At 50.1% G+C, this 16,050-nt stretch overlaps 1 protein-coding gene and 1 non-coding gene across 2 annotated transcripts in view; both read left to right on the forward strand.

Annotated features, from left to right (window-relative positions):
- The window catches only part of LOC120381414 (zinc finger protein 850-like), a 376,174-nt gene that overhangs the window by 150,585 nt on the left and 209,539 nt on the right, over nucleotides 1-16,050 (forward strand). The window contains exon 8 of the mRNA XM_039499601.1: nucleotides 6,329-7,840. Within this exon, the coding sequence (XP_039355535.1) occupies nucleotides 6,329-7,840 (1,512 nt within the window). The remainder of the gene's footprint in view (nucleotides 1-6,328; nucleotides 7,841-16,050) is intronic.
- On the forward strand, nucleotides 11,007-11,078 carry TRNAG-UCC. The gene has a single exon. It is a non-coding gene; the product is annotated as a tRNA-Gly (tRNA).

Raw genomic sequence — 16,050 nt, forward strand, 5'->3', positions numbered from 1 at the left:
ATCATCTGTTTTTCTCCAAATCCAGGAGAGAAGTATTTATTGAACACTTCTACCTCTTCTGCATTATTTTTGATAAATCTGCCATTTCTATCTAGTAATTTACCACTATCGTTGTTAGGATTAATGTTATACTTTTTAAAATGTCCTTATTTTCATTGATTAATCATTGATTTCTGATAGCTTCCCTTACCAATTTTCTACAATTCTGACCGTCTAACTTATATTCTTTACTACTGACTTTCCCTTTCTTCCACATATTTTATTTGGAGAGTGTTGGGATTTCTACCAGGGAGCCACCAGCAGGGTCCAGAGACAGCCCCATCTCCTGTAACAAGCTCTGGCTAGTGGGTATGTGATAAATGCGACGACCCTGCCTCCATCTGTCAGCTGGGAGACACAAAGATTCTCTCTTTCTACCCTCTGATGCCTCCTGGATGCTCTAAGCAAGGTGGGGTGGGACTCTGTTAACATGGGTCTCCCGGAGCCTCCATTTACCTGGTGCTGCTGTTCCGTGAATTGTGGGGCTGTGAGTGGGGCAGCAGGTACTGAGTGTTGGACTCTTGCTCTTTCAGGGGCCGGTGACCTTCGAGGAGGTGGCTGTGTATTTCACCAGGGAAGAGGGGACTCTGCTGGACCCCGCTCAGAGAGCCCTCTACAGGGATGTCATGCAGGAGAACTATGAGAACGTGACCTCGCTGGGTAAGGAGTCCTGTCCCCTGGGTTATTAGAAGCTGTGGGGTCTCTGAAGAACCTGAGCAGTAATAACTTTATACCTTTGTTCATCATCCAAGTTTTGAAAAGTTTCCTTGTCCCCCTTTTTTTGCCTCATCTTCCATCCTCTAGTATAATTTTTGGACATGTGCCTTTTTGGTGCAATCAGTCATTTAAAAATTGCATTGAATGTATCCTTACTGGCTACATTAATAACTACATTAATCACTGTAGCTTTCATGCCTTTTCCTCAGTGTAAGAGGAAAATATGCTGCCTGTAGAATTCTAAATTGAGTGAATAGGTGTACGACTCATGCCTGGCGTGACAGTCAGATGAGCTCCTCTTTTGATAGGAGAGCGAATAATGTCGCCATTCAGGACCCCACGGGTGAAGGGAGAACAGAGCCGTAGAAGGGGGAGTAGATAATTCTGGGGTGCCAGGACATGGGAGGGTGTGCAGGGTTAGAGCTAAGGAGCAGCAGGGAGGAGGAGGATGTGAGACGAGGAGGGAACACAAGAAGCTCCCAAGGTGCCGGGAGGTGGTGCCGGCTGAGAGTAATGGGAAGAAGGGGAGGAGTGTGGGAAGGGCACCCAGGAAGTGGGCTGGGTGGGTCAGTGGGAGGGAGGAGAGGTTTGGGGATCTAGAGCTGTGGGGGATCACAGACCTTTAACCCTGAATCCCTGCCCAAGCCTTGTTGGTTTAGAGCCTCCACTCCAGTTTTATTTCTGTCCAGTTTCACTTCTTTATACATTCCCCCCCCTCAAATATTATTTTAACTCTTGACCTCCCTCTCCCACTCATACCCCCCTCCCCGGATAACCTCCCCAACACAGAGCACAGCGACCCAGGCCACCCACCCAGAGTCCATGCTGCATCCTCCCGCCCAGAGCAGGGCCCCTTCCCAGGCACAAATGGGCACTTTGTTGATGATGTCACAGGCTGGTGGTGTAGCCTGGACAGTGTTTACACCGATAAGATGACGTGTTGGGGTACAACTCGCCCTTGTACATGGCTACTCAAAGTTAATGGATGAGATGAAATTGGGTGAAACACACAGAAACTTGATTTAATACAGACAGTTCTAATTGAAATCATAGGCAAGGATCAATACACATTGATTACAGTCAGAGAAGTATAGTAAAGAGGGGCTTGCTTGCACTGTGCGGACTTACAAGCTATGGACACCAATGGAAACAAAGATCGAGGCGCAAGAGGCCCATCAGACGGAGGCCCTGCTTCAGTTTACGCTGTCTCGGGGACCTGACAAAATGAAAAACTGGTAACTAAGAGAGGTATTTTCTCTGGTTTCTTATGGTAATAGGATGGCGATATACCACATCTGCTCCTTTGCTCTGATTACAATAATGTCAATAGCTGCCCCAAAGAATACTTGGCCTTTGGGAAGTCCATAATTAAGCATCAGGCATTAATACTCATGATTTACATCACTGATTTATTAATAATTCTAATATATGAATGCATCCAACTCCTGAGATACTTCATAGCAACCTAATTGCTAGAGCCTGCCCCAGACTTCCTTCTTTCAGAATCCTGTGGCGTTATTGCACCCGCTTGTGGTTCCTCATTAGTCTCTCAAAATGAGGGTGCGAAATATCTGACCTGGGATTCTCTCCTTAGGCCTATTCAGGTAAATCCCAGACTTCAGCATAACGGCTCCCACAAAGCCTCATCCTAACAGAAGGCACTGGACTGTAGCAAGCTGAGGCGATGTCTGCACTACCGCGGTAACTCAGCCTACGCTGTGCAGCTCCGGCTGTGTGAATAACGTAGCTGGAGTCGATGTACCTTAGATCGAGGTACCGCAGGGTCTGCTTACCTTAGTCTTCTCTTCAGGGTAGAGTAGAGGGGTCGGCTGCAGACAGATCTGCGGTCGATTTGGCGGCTCTTTAATAGACCCGCTACATCGAGCACCGGTGGGTCGATCTCAGAGCGTCGATCCCGGCAGTAGTGTAGTCCCTGCCCTTAACCCATTTATTTATGTTCACCTCCTTGCCCCTCCACACATGTTCCAAGCTAATAAGCAATACTCTGATAACGACATCTTACCTCTAGCGAGTATAAAATTGCCCACAAGACGTGAGACTGGGTCACAGATCATCAAATCAGATCAGGATCAACATGTGCTTTTGCGATGTCACAGTTCTGGGGTAGCGAAGCCTTTGACCTGCCTCCATGGTCTGCTCAAGGAATGGCCCCTCAGGTATCAGGCCTCTAGCCAGCCCCTCTCTGTGGGTGGGGACCCACATGTCTCTTCTTTTTGACCAGCGTTTGAGGACTGCAGCTTGTGTGTGTGATAGAGGTGGGAATTTTGGTGATACTTCTATGATTCCAATACACCCCTCACTTTCCCTCTGTGATTGGTATTGCTATGATTATAACGAACAGGAGACATGAGGTGTTTTGTCATGTATCTGTCATGGGGTGATATGAAAGGACTGGCTGGCACCAACCTACATCAATGGAATACCCGACAGAGACAAGGGAATAATTCTCACCTGTCCATGGGAGGAGCTCCGCTTGGCTGAGTGAAGCATACATGGACTCGTTATGTTTTTGGGAGCAGGAAGAACTGGGCTCGCAGACACAGGGAGCTCTGCCGGAGCGAAGACTAATGGACAGGCACAGGGAAAGGAAACAGAAGCGTTTTCTACAGCAGCCTGGCTCAAGGGCATTGGCCAGTATGGACTATATTGTCTTCTTCGCTTCTCTGTGCTTATATAAGGACTCTCCAGTGCTGAGTTTCGGTTGACTAATAAACCCTGCTATGTTTTAACAGTCTGCCCAGTGTCAGAGCAAGTTTTTGCTGTGTGCATTGACTGAGGAACAGTCACTGAACAGGAGTGTCGTTCGGCTGGACCTGCTGGCAGAGCTCACAGGTTGAAATAGGAGTGTTGAAGCCAGAGGCTCAGGCTCAGGTGCTGAAGCTACATGGCCTGTCCTTGTGGAAGAGTGGGACCCCTTGGGGGTCTAGTGCACTCAAGAGACTCCTCCCAAGGACTGTTTACAAGCCAGGGCATTGCCCAGATCCTGTGGATCCATGCCAGTGTGCCAGTGCGCCTTCTGGGGAAAGGAGAAAACAAGAACAGGATCTAAATGTGTATTTACCATCGCCCCCTCACCAGTCCTCGTGGGAATCCCTGATCAGTTCCAAAGTGTATTAAAACCTTCCTTAAAGTCTTACCTCTTGGTGATCAGGTCAGATTTAGAGGGGTTTCCCTTCACCCTCCCACTTCCCTGGTTCTTGTCACGCTGACAGCAAGCAGCAGAAGACCAGAAGTCCGAAGCGCAGACAATGCGATGTTTATGGGGGTTAGTTTCCAAGCAGGCATATTCCAAACCCCTTCACACCAGTCGGGCTTATCTCTATACACTGATAGAGTCTGTTCCCCAGTGTTCCCTTCCCAGCTCTGATGTGGGGTTACATCATCCCTATGCTGCCTTGGTGGAAAATTACAGCAGCAGGACAACAAGAATAGAGGAGTTAGATAAAGTTGTTATGAGAAAGTTGAGAGCTAGCCCGTGGGAGACAGACGCCAGGTGGCCTAACTGGGATCAGATAAGTTGCATGGGAAATGGGAAACCAGTAAGCAAAGGGCCATGCATGTGAAAAGTGTGTGTATCAGACAAAGAACCAATCAGCAGCAATGTAATGTTGGTGTGTCTGACGTTTGCTAATATGGAGAAGCCTATATAATATGATGCATTGTAAATAATAAACGATTCAGCTTGCAATCATATTGGTTGTTGTGCTTTATCCGGCCCGCCTGCGATGCAACACTCTGACACCGCAGAGCGTTTACCCCGTATCCCTGCCCGGCTCTGAGGCCACAGAGCCTTGCCTGTCTCCCCATTCCCTGTTCCCCCCCTTAACAAACATGATTCCAATTTCCTTTCCCCCTCCTGTTTGATCCCATTTATATAGTAATATTCTCAGCTATACCTTAACCAATCATGGTGCTGACATTTAACTAACCAATTCTAACATATTGTAACATAATTCTCTAACCAATTATATCCCACTACATTATTTACTTACCTAGCAACATTAATTATATAGCCGACAGAAACAATTAGAGAACCAGACTGATTAACAAGGTAAAAGTGGTGGCCATGAACTTAAAACGATACAGAAATGAGGGTTTCAGAACCACAACCATTGATAAGGGATTTCTTACCAGACAGGCTGCTGTCAAATTAACTTTTCTGTAACCATCTTAAGATCTGTTTCTTTATCTGGTGGTGATGGGCACTCTCCGGACAGGATCGTCTTCCTAACAGCCCAATAGCACCTTATTTCAGTGTAACTGGTTTGGGGTGTGAGGATGTGACCCTGCTCTTCCCAGCTTAAGGCTGCCCCTGCTGCTTAGCCAAAGAAGAAGGCCTCAGACTATCCTAGTGCGAAGGCCCAGACACAGGCAGACTGTGATTTTGATTCTTTGTTTTTATACCCCTGTAACTAGCTAAGTGAAAAAATACACCTAAGTTCTTAAAGTATCGGCTTTACAGGCAGGCCTGACTATCTCTGCTCTAACAGTGGATTCTACCCCTTCCCCCATTCTGTGTCTGTCTTGTCTATTTAGATTGTAAATTCCTCAGGGCCTGGGCCATCTACTATTCTCTGTTTGTACTTTGCCTAGCACAAAGGGGACCCACTGTTAGTTGGCCCTGAGGCACCAAGGTAATGAATATGATTTATAATAATAATTACTCTCCTGCCACTTTGAGCCAAGGAAGCTGGCCTTGGGATGTTACTGCTTAAAAATGAGCAGGGATTACAACCATGGAATATTCTTTGTGACGAGTATCCCACAAATTCCACTGACCTCCCTTCTTTTCTTTGCCTGGAGTAGGGTTTCCAATTTCCAAACCTGATGTGATCTCGCAGCTGGAACGAGGGGAAGAGCTGTGGGTCCCGGACCTCCAGGCCTCTGAGAAAGAAGTGCTCCCGAGAGCTGCCTGCACAGGTGAGGAATTGGTTAAACCAACTCAACAACTGTTTAGGAATGCAGGAAACATTTGGGATGCCCTACAAAGACCCCGTGAGCTCTCCAAGCTCAGGATTGTTCCCTGCAGATGTGGAATCATTATGGCAGATGTCACTCATGGTTTCCCTCCTACCCTGACTGACAACTGGCAGCAGGTCCCTCCCCAGTCTCGCTTTCCCCTGAGTGTTGTCGTGAGATGCAGACCAAAAATGATCTGTTCCTCTCTCCTCTGGGGAAGGGTTTGGGGAAAATCAGCTCCTGATAGGTTTGATCTCTCCCACACATATTTTGGTTTCTTCATCCCTTTTTCCATTCCTCTCTCTGAGATTTCCTTTATCTCTGGCGCAGGGAGTGACCTATGTCTGGATTCTCTCTGTCTCCCATCAGGTGTTGGGATGGTGAGTGAGAATGAGGAGGAGAAACCCCAGCAGGAAGATGCTGAGCAAGGAGAACCACATGGAACGTTATCAGGAAGATCCAAAGGGAATGTTTCCGGGCGTTGTGCACTCCCAGAAAAAGCCAAAGCCTGTGAGACTCAGCAGAGGCCAGAGGAAAACTACAGTAGCCACTCAGACCTTATAACCCGCGACAGAATCCACTTGAAAGGGAGACGCTACACATGCCATGAGTGTGGGAAAAGCTTCAATCGGAGCTCAGACCTTCTCGTACATCGTAGAATCCACACAGGAGAGATGCCCTACACATGCTCTGAGTGCGGGAAAAGCTTTAATCACAATTTTACCCTGACCAGACATCGGAGAATCCACACGGGTGAGAAACCTTATGGATGCTCTGAGTGCGGGAAAAGCTTCAGTTGGCGTTCAAACCTTATCACGCATCGTAGAACCCACACGGGGGAGAAGCCCTACACATGCGCTGAGTGCGGGAAAAGCTTCAGTCAACGCTCAAGCTTTATCACACATCAGAGAATCCACACGGGGGAAAAGCCCTACACTTGCTTTGAGTGCGGGAAATGCTTTAATGAAAGCTCTACCCTGAGCAAACATCACAGAGTCCACACGGGTGAGAAACCTTATGGATGCGCTGAGTGCGGGAAGAGCTTTAGTCAAAGTTCAGACCTTATCAAACATCAGAGACTCCACACAGGGGAGACGCCCTACACATGCCCTGAGTGTGGGAAAAGCTGTAATCACAGCTCTGCCCTGCGCAAACATCGGAGAGTCCACACGGGTGAGAAACCTTATGGATGCGCTGAGTGCGGGAAAAGCTTCAGAGAGCGTTCAGACCTTATCAGACATCAGAGACTTCACACAAGAGAGACGCCCTACACATGCGCTGAGTGCGGGAAAAGCTTTAAGCACAGCTCTGCCCTGAGCAGACATCAGACAATCCACACAGGGGAGAAGCCCTACACGTGCTCTGAGTGCGGGAAAATCTTTGGTCATCACTCAACCCTTATCACACATCAGAGAATCCACACAGGGGAGACGCCCTACATGTGCTCTGAGTGCGGGAAACGCTTTAATGACAGCTCTACTCTGACCAGACATCGAAGAATCCACACGGGTGAGAAACCTTATGGATGCTCTGAGTGCGGGAAAAGCTTCAGAGAGCGTTCACACCTTATCAGACACCAGAGACTTCACACAGGAGAGACGCCCTACACATGCGCTGAGTGTGGGAAAAGCTTTAATCACAGCTCTACCCTGAGGAAACATCAGAGAATCCACACGGGTGAGAAACCTTATGGATGCGCTGAGTGCGGGAAAAGCTTCAGTCAGCGTTCATACCTTATCTCACATCAGCGAATCCACACAGGAGAGAAGCCCTACACGTGCTCTGAGTGCGGGAAAATCTTCAGTCGGCGTTCACACCTTATCACACATCAGAGACTCCACACAGGAGAGAAGCCCTACACGTGCGCTGAGTGCGGGAAAAGCTTTAATCAGCGTTCACAGCTTATTTCACATCAGAGAATCCACACAGGAGAGACGCCCTACACATGCTCTGAGTGCGGGAAAAGCTTTAATCACAGCTCTACCCTGAGCAGACATAGGAGAATCCACACGGGTGAGAAACCTTATGGATGTTCTGAGTGTGGGAAAAGCTTCAAAAAGAGCTCACACCTTATTAGACATCGCAAAATCCACGTTGGAGAACTGCTACAAATGCCTTGATCACATTTGCTAATTCTCACCTAGTGATCAGTGCACCATCTTCACTGTGGTCTCTCAACTCCCCCAGATCAGTTGCCTGCTTCTGCCTTTTGCAGCTCACCTTCTTTGGGGTCAGTCCTGTGATCTTTTCTATCAACTCGTTTCCTTCTGAGTCGTAGGAGTGTGTGTCCCTCCAGCCAGGAATGTTCATCAGCTCCAGGTGGGGGAGAGGTTTGATCCCAACAAGCTACACTGAGGCTAAAACTACCTGTGCCTGACATCCACTAGGGCTGCGCATGGCGTTGGCTGCTCAAGTTAGTGATCTTCGTGTAAAAAGACAATTATAGTTGTAGAGCAGATGAAGCCCAGGGGCAGGGGTTGGCATTAGCTTTCCCCGTGACCTGACCTAAACAAACCCTGAGCTTCACAATTATACTGTTCCCCCATTTCAAAGCAATTGTTAGTCATCAAGTTCCCCCCTTGGAAACCAATTGTTTCAGTCCCAATTGCTCTGCTGTTGCTTCAGGTTGTGCTGCAGAGCAGATATTTTTGCTACCATTTTCCTCACTTAAAATATATTGAACTATAAGAGAGAGCAGGAATATGGCAGGGATAGGGGAAAATGTCATGTCACCCTCTGTAACAGCAGAGGAAGATAGGGTAAGTCAGAGGGATTCCCTTATTCCCCATCACCTTCCCAATCCCCCTGTTGTTCAATTGATTAGGTCAATATTTTTTCTAAAGGGCTGGGAAGAGGATTCGCTAGTAAATGACTTGGAACTAAGCAAAATACTCAGGCATTGGGCTCCCAAAGCAGTTGTGGCCCAGGCCCTGAAGGAGGTCGCCCCTGAAGAGATCTCCTTCCTCATCAGCTGCATGTTGCCTATTATTTGGGAAACGCAATCCCTGTCTAGGTAGGAATGGGAAAATGGAAGTGACATTCCTCTTCAGCTCCCCCCCGGGAGATGCTGCAAATGTGTAGAAAATGAAATCCCTGTTGAATGTGATATAGCTGCCTATTTTTAATAGAGACCTGACATTTGGTGTCTTACAGGGATTCTAAGTCGCACCTGAATTTAGTCCCTAACTTAAATTTGTGCCACCAGATAAAAGATCATAGTTGGGGGAGTTGTACCTCACTATCGCTACTGATCTGTTGTGCGGTTGCTGAAGAATTCTATACCAGAGAAGTGTCAAATTACTCCAAGTAACGTCAAAGGTGTGACAAGAACTCAGGTAGAAGTTGCAGGTAGTGGTGGTTGATTTTCACCCCAGAGATGGAAGCTGCGGTGACCTGTGGCCCAGGTAAACTATCTTTAGAACCTGCTCCCTAGTTAAGTGGCATTGGTCACACTCCTGAAGGATGCCATGATTAAATTGGGCACAACCATCTTTTGCCATTTGGATCCAAAGTTTCATGAAGCACAGAGAGAAACAGCTGATTGCTTCAGAGCCATTCCATGCCCACGGGTCCCAATCTGGCTGCCTTGTTGGACAAGAAGCACTTCCATGCTGGCAAATGATGGTAGCCAATGAGGGAATGTATCAGATTCCAAGTTCAGGCTGCAGGATACATGAATGCGGAGTCCAGAGTCTGTGGTTTGGTGTCTTAGTTTTGCTCTAGCGTCTGATGCATTTGTATCACTTCTCCACCTCCTGCTACTGTGAAGGATTAGAAAGTGTGAAAATAGAGCACAGGTGGTTTTTCTCATGATGCAGCCTTCCCACGTCGTGCGAGACCCCTTCCACCCACACTTCTGGGAGAAGCCCCAGGGAGAAATGAACTCACAGAAATGGAAGGCTCCTAGGTTATTGTAGAATGTGTCTTCATACAAAGCTGACTGGGTGGAAATGGGAATTAAGAGAAAACTGCCCTATGGGTTTATATGTTGTAATTGTTGAATAAGTTGGTACCAGCGACAATGATATTAAACATGAAGTTAATTAGTATCACGGAAGGGGCTGATGATGTGCTAACTTTCAGTGTTACAATATAATTCAGGTTTTCGTCTCTTTCTCTCCCTGCCCCCTCCTACTATACAGGAAATGGAGGCTAATCCTGAAATTAAACCCTCACTCCAAAGGAATTAGAGTGGGGGAACAGGTGAGAGAAATAGCCTGTGTGAGAATAGAGACCCAGGATAGACTGTAATTATTTCTATTTCAAATGGAATTTATTTTGATAAATTTTAAATCTTCTGTTAAGAGGAAAATTACTTGAGACAGGATGTGTAAAACCTTTTACCCAGTTAGAGGGTAACTGCCACAGACTTCTCCAGGTCTCTTGTTTGCAAAGCAAAGATGTCACATGAGGCAGGAGATGTCAAATCTACAATGGTGATGGATGTGTGATGGGAGCTTTTCTGGGTTGGTTGGTTGGTTGGGTTTGGTTTCTTAATTTAATATAAATTTTGCAACCAGTTATTTTTATAGAGGCCGAGACCTCTGTTCCGTTCGAGCCCAGCTGTGTAACCCTCAGGCCTGGCTCTGGAATCCTCCCCAAAACTGGCCTTGTGTTTTTCTTTCATGTTTGGTGTCTTTGGGGTTCACACATCCACACTACATGTGGTTTTCAGCAACAGATACTTTGAGAAAGTGATGTGTAACTTGTTTGTCCCTGTGTATAAGAATGCACCCCTGGGGCGGTGTCTTTGTCTGGCCTGGGGGGCAGTGGAGAGTCCCGCCACTGACTGAGCTGGTCCATTGTCTGGGGCGCATATTGATAGTATGTCCTGTAGAGTCTGTGGGGAACTATTACCGTGCTTCGTTAGACAATAAACCTGGCCAGGTAAGGAACCGGAAAAAAAAAATAAAGCCGATTGGCAGCACTTCAGCAGCAGCTAAAACGTGCCGCTTCATTCTTTGGCGGTAATTCGGCGGCGGGTCCTTCGGTCCCTCTCTTCCTCTTCACCGACAGCTCAGAGGGGAAGAGAGAGACTGAGAAACCTGCTACCGAAGACCCGGACCTGCCGCCCCTTTCCATTGGCCGCCCCAAGCAGCTGCTTCCTTCGCTGGTGCCTGGAGCCCGCCCTGCATGTCCCCATCTATCAGTTACTTTGGGAACTTGTCTCTGCTCACAGGCTGCCTCCAGCCTGTCTGGCCAGCTGCTGAGCTCTGTGGGGGTGAGTCCCTTGGCATAAGTGGCACCCGGGAGAAACCCTCCTGCCAGATGCACTGGTGGTATAGTGGTGAGCAGAGCTGCCTTCCAAGCAGTTGACCCAGGTTCGATTTCTGGCCAGTGCAGGGCTGTGCCCTTTTCTTGGCCGGGAATTGGTTTAATTTCAGTCCCGTTGTATCAGTTTATCAGTGGAATGGCAGAATGAATGTCCCACATCCCAGCAGGTCATTCAACACCCAGTGGAGGAAGAAAGGGGCGGGACTATACAGTGAGCTGCTGGAGTCATCCTGGCATTACAATGTTTGGTTTATTTTTTTAAATGTTTCCTTTACCTCCCTCTCCATTTTGGACTCAGAACCTTTAAGGGCAGAAGGGACCATCGTGATCATCTGGCTTAACCTCCTGCACCCCGTCCATAAACATATCAAGCTCAGTCTTGAAGCCATTTTGGGTTTTTGCCCCACTGCTCCCCTTGGGAGGCTGTTCCAGAACTTCACTCCTCTGGTGGTTAGAAACCTTCACCTAATTTCAAGGTTAAGCTTGTTGATGGCCAGTTTATATCCATTAGTTCATTACTAGTGGGGGCCTGTGATAGTGTGGGGAAGGGAGGGAGAAAGCCTGGAGAACTGACCGTGGGAGCCAGAGAGATTCCCTGTTCCCCAACCACCCATTTCTGGGAGGAACCAGCAGGAACTGCCCTTGGGAAGCTGCTGCTAATAACTCAGGTGTGAAAACATTCCGTTGGAATCAGATTAAAGCCTCCTCGCACCCGGTGTCATGGTCACTGACCTGGCTCATTCCTGGGATGTTCCCAGCCACAGCAATGCAGTGAGTGGAACCAAATCCCTCTCCAGAGCCCAGGCGCACACACAAATCCTGGGGCTTTTCGTTCCTGGGTTGCTGGCGCCATCGTGTGGCCATTTGGTTTCACTTCTTTCTGTTAAAACTTTTAGCTTTCTGCACATCCAAGGAATGCATCCAACGAAGTGGGTACTCATCCACGAAAGTTCATGCTCCAATATGTCTGTTAGTCTATAAGCTGCCACAGGACTCTTTGCTGCCTGCACAGAAATGTTAATTCCCTGGGAGAGATTCGGGAGCGTTTCTCTGTTTTGTGTTTGTGACGTTATTGATATAAATGGGAACCATATAGAACATGGGTTGCAACCAAGGTCCTGTGGTGGCAACAAATCCTAAGTAAAGGGGGTCATATAAGGTGTCTAAGACCAGGTTCTGGGTTGCTGGTTATGATTATGCTGTCTGTATGTCTGTGTATCATTTTGTAGTTTAAGTATAAGTATTGGCTCTATACTGTCTGTATTTTGTATTATGCTCTGCCTCTGGGAAGTGTCCCAGACAAAGCTGATGTTAGCCCGGCATAGCTGGCTTGATGGCCCATTAAAGGGCCATCAGCTACACAATTGACTGATGGAGAGAAGGCAGACACGCCTTGTGACTCAGCAAAGTATGCAGGGACTGGCCCATGTGACTCCAGGCTCCATATTATTTTTGCTGTAAGTTTCCACCGTGAGGACAAAGGGATTCTTACACCTGGAAAAGTCTATATAAGGCGGATGCATCATCTCCATCTTGTCTTCAATCCTGCTTCTGACCTCTGGAGGGAATTTGCTACAAACTGAAGCTAGACACAAAGGACTGTTGACCCATCCCAGCGGGGGATGTTGCAGAGACTTAATCTGAACCTGCAGTTTACTCCAGCACTGCTGCAAGCCTGAACTAAGAACTTTGCCATTACTGTATGTAATTGATTCCATTTAACCAATTCTACCTCTCTTCTCTACCTTTTTCCCTTTGTAAATAAACCTTTAGATTTTAGATTCTAAAGGATTGGCAACAGCGTGATTTGTGGGTAAGATCTGATGTGTATATTGACCTGGGTCTGGGGCTTGGTCCTTTGGGATTGAGAGAACCTTTTTCTTTTATTGGGGTGTTGGTTTTCATAACCATTCATCCCCAGGACGAGTGCACTGGTGGTGATACTGGGAAACTGGAGTGTCTAAGGAAATTGCTTGTGTGACTTGTGGTTAGCCAGTGGGGTGAGACCAAAGTCCTTTTGTCTGGCTGGTTTGGTTTGCCTTAGAGGTGGAAAAACCCCAGCCTAGGGCTGTAACTGCCCTGTTTGAGCAATTGGTCCTGATTTGGCACTCTCAGTTGGGTCCCGCCAGAATCGCTCCGTCACAGTGTTGTTAAGGACTGAAATGTTCCCCGGGTTCCTCGGGCCCAACCTGCCTCACGTTCTACTGCCCATGGAGCCCCATCCCAGCCCTCAGCCCCCAGTCGATGCTGATTCCCTCAGCCCCATCTGGGCAGGGGGTGAACCCTGTCACTGCGCATTGCCTAGTTCCCCTAACTCTGAGGGACTTCAGCTGCTCCGTGTCCCCAGGGACCCTCCACACCACTCCCCTGCTTACCACGGTTCAGATATTGCAGTGGCATGAGTCTGCTTCTCAGCACCTGCCTCTCACTTTAGAGGCCCCACAGTAATAACCATTTTCAAGATGAACTTACTGCGGGTTTTATCGCAATATCTGGGTGGGGGGAACCTGTTAAAAATATTCATAAAACTCCTTTCCCAAAATTGTCCCAGGGCTCTTGATATCCTGTGTATGGCACTGAACGGCCATTGATCATGTAGCTGATTGTGGTATAAACATCTTAGGTTTCCCCAGCTAGATAAGATCCCATCAATACATAAATGTCAGGGAGCCCTGCCTGAAAGCAGTGACAATCTTAGAACAGTTCATGGGCAGAATTATTACACTAAAGCAGATGGGCAAAGCATGTGCCCTGCCACTGCGCTCCCTCCCCACCAATACAGCTAATGCCATAAGGCCCTGGGGGAGAGGGGCTCCAGGCCTCCTCTTGGTGGCAGAAGTGGTTTGGGGCTTCAAGCGCTTCCACATTGTCCCCTAGTGGCTGGGGCTGGGGGGGGAAGGTGGGAAGGGATGGAAGAGGGTGGGGCCGCAGCAGAAAGGGTGGGGCTTTGGCATCACTAGCCCCTGCTTAGCCAGTAGGGTTCAGTTTAGGGCAGTGGGGCCTGCCTCCTAGGGGGGCACAGGGGGACGTTCATGGGGGCAGCTCAGGACCCAAGCCAGCCCCCATGGAGAGCAGGGAGGGAGCACCACTCTGCCCCCAGGCTCCTGGACCCGCCTTGACCCTCCTTACCCCCTCCACATCCCTCTCTGCAGCAAGCCACGGTCCCGGTCCCACTCCCAGCCCCCGTTCTCGACTGTGGCTGCCGAGGGGTCGCGGACACAGATAAGAGGGGACAGTGTGAAAAGTTTGGGGACCACTGGTTTAGGGTGATGCCCTCAAATCACGTCTATGCAGCCCATTAAAAGCTATTCCTCACCCACCTAGCCCCTCAAGCAGGCCAGACTAGGTATGTTGGGTGGCCATTTGGTTTCACTCCTTTCTCTTAGAACCTTTAGCTTTCTGTGAAGAAATGTTAATTCCCTGGGAGAGACTCGGGAGCGTTTCTCTGTTTTGTGGTGTTAAGGATTGAAATGTTCCCCGGTTCCTCGTCCCCTGTGCTGCCCTTAACTCATCCAGGAAGGAGAACAACATTTCATTGCACACGTGTGATTTGTAACCCACCACCAGCCAAAACTGCTCCATTTGGCACAGCCGCCCCACCCTGCTGCGGAACTGGGCGGAGCAGGGGGGTCTGTGCAAACACGGTCTGTTCCTGACGTCTTCCCCCAGCTCCTCACTAGATGTGAGGGGGGAGCTCACTGAGACCCTGCCTCCGCTTAGTATTTAAAAACTCCTTATTGGCCCTACCTCTGCCGGCCTTGGATTTCTCCTCCCGTCCCTTCCCTGACAGCTCCGGTGAGGTGGCCGAGTGGTTACGGTGATGCTGCTCATCCATTGTGCTCTGCCCGCGTGGGTTCAAATCCCGTCCTCATCGGAGACCTTCAGTCTTCTCTCTTCCTGTACAAACAACCCTCTCCCCCCTTTGGTACAATCACAGACCAAACCATGTTGCCTCCTGCCAACAAAAACCATCCCAGGAACTCAGATCCCCCCTGCTTAAAATACAAGGTCTAAACACCAGATTTCTCAAAGAATTCGCTGGTCCTGGATTTCTTAGTTTTTATCTCCAAAGGGAACATCCTCCTCATCTCCCCCAAACACCCAGGACCTCCACAAATTATTAAAATGCCCCCGGCCTCCTCATGTCTCCTGCCTTCCGCACCCCCCATCCCGTCTCCCCTCGGTCCCATCTCATCTCCCCCCTGTCCCGTCTCCCCCCTTCTCCTCCCATCTCCCCCAGTCCTGTGTCCCGCCCCCCATCTCCACCCCTCCGGGTCCCATCTCCTCCCTTCCCCTCCCCCATCTCCACACCCCGCCCCCGTCCCAGCTCATTCCCCCACGGTCCTTCCCCGCCCCCGGCTGCGTCTCTGAGCTCGGTCCCCGCAGGCTCCGGCCCAGGGGCTGCCCCTCCCCCCCGGGCCGGGTGGGGCTAATGACGGGCCCCGCCCCCAGCGCAGGCCCCGCGGGAGGGGGAGGGGCAGGTCCCGCGTGGGACGGACACGCTCCAGCCGGGAGGGCCGGGCAGTTCGCCCCTGCCCGGGGGCCCTGCGCTGCCCGCGGCCGGAGCGGGGCGGGGCCGGGAGCGGAGGGAGGGGAGAAGGGGCGGGGCTGGAGAACCCCGCCCCAACAGGTGGCAGCGCCGCCTCACAGACCCCGGCGCGCGCGGCGCTCCAACGGCCCTAACGGCCGGACCCGTCACATGACTCCTCCTCCGGCTCCCCCCCCGCGCGCCGCGCTCCGACGGCCGCAACCGTCATGTGACTCCTACTCCGGCGTCACGGTAAGAGCCCAGCGGGGCGGGAGGAGGAGGCACCTGGGCCCGAGACCCCGCGCTGGGCCGGGCCGGGCTGGAAGCTGGGGCGGGGGTCCCGGTGCGGCCTCCGTAGCGATGGGGTCAGTGGGGCTGGGAAACCCCCGGGAGGTGAGTGTGTCCGGGTCTCGCCCCTGCCCCTCCCCCACTGCTGCTCCCTCCACCCCGCCCCCTTCAACCGGCCCCCCCCCCCCCGGCTCCCTGCGGCCCGTGTGAGGGGCGGGAACCGT

The sequence above is a fragment of the Mauremys reevesii genome, linkage group 14, assembly GCF_016161935.1.
Source record: "Mauremys reevesii isolate NIE-2019 linkage group 14, ASM1616193v1, whole genome shotgun sequence".
Lineage (NCBI taxonomy): Eukaryota > Metazoa > Chordata > Testudines > Geoemydidae > Mauremys > Mauremys reevesii.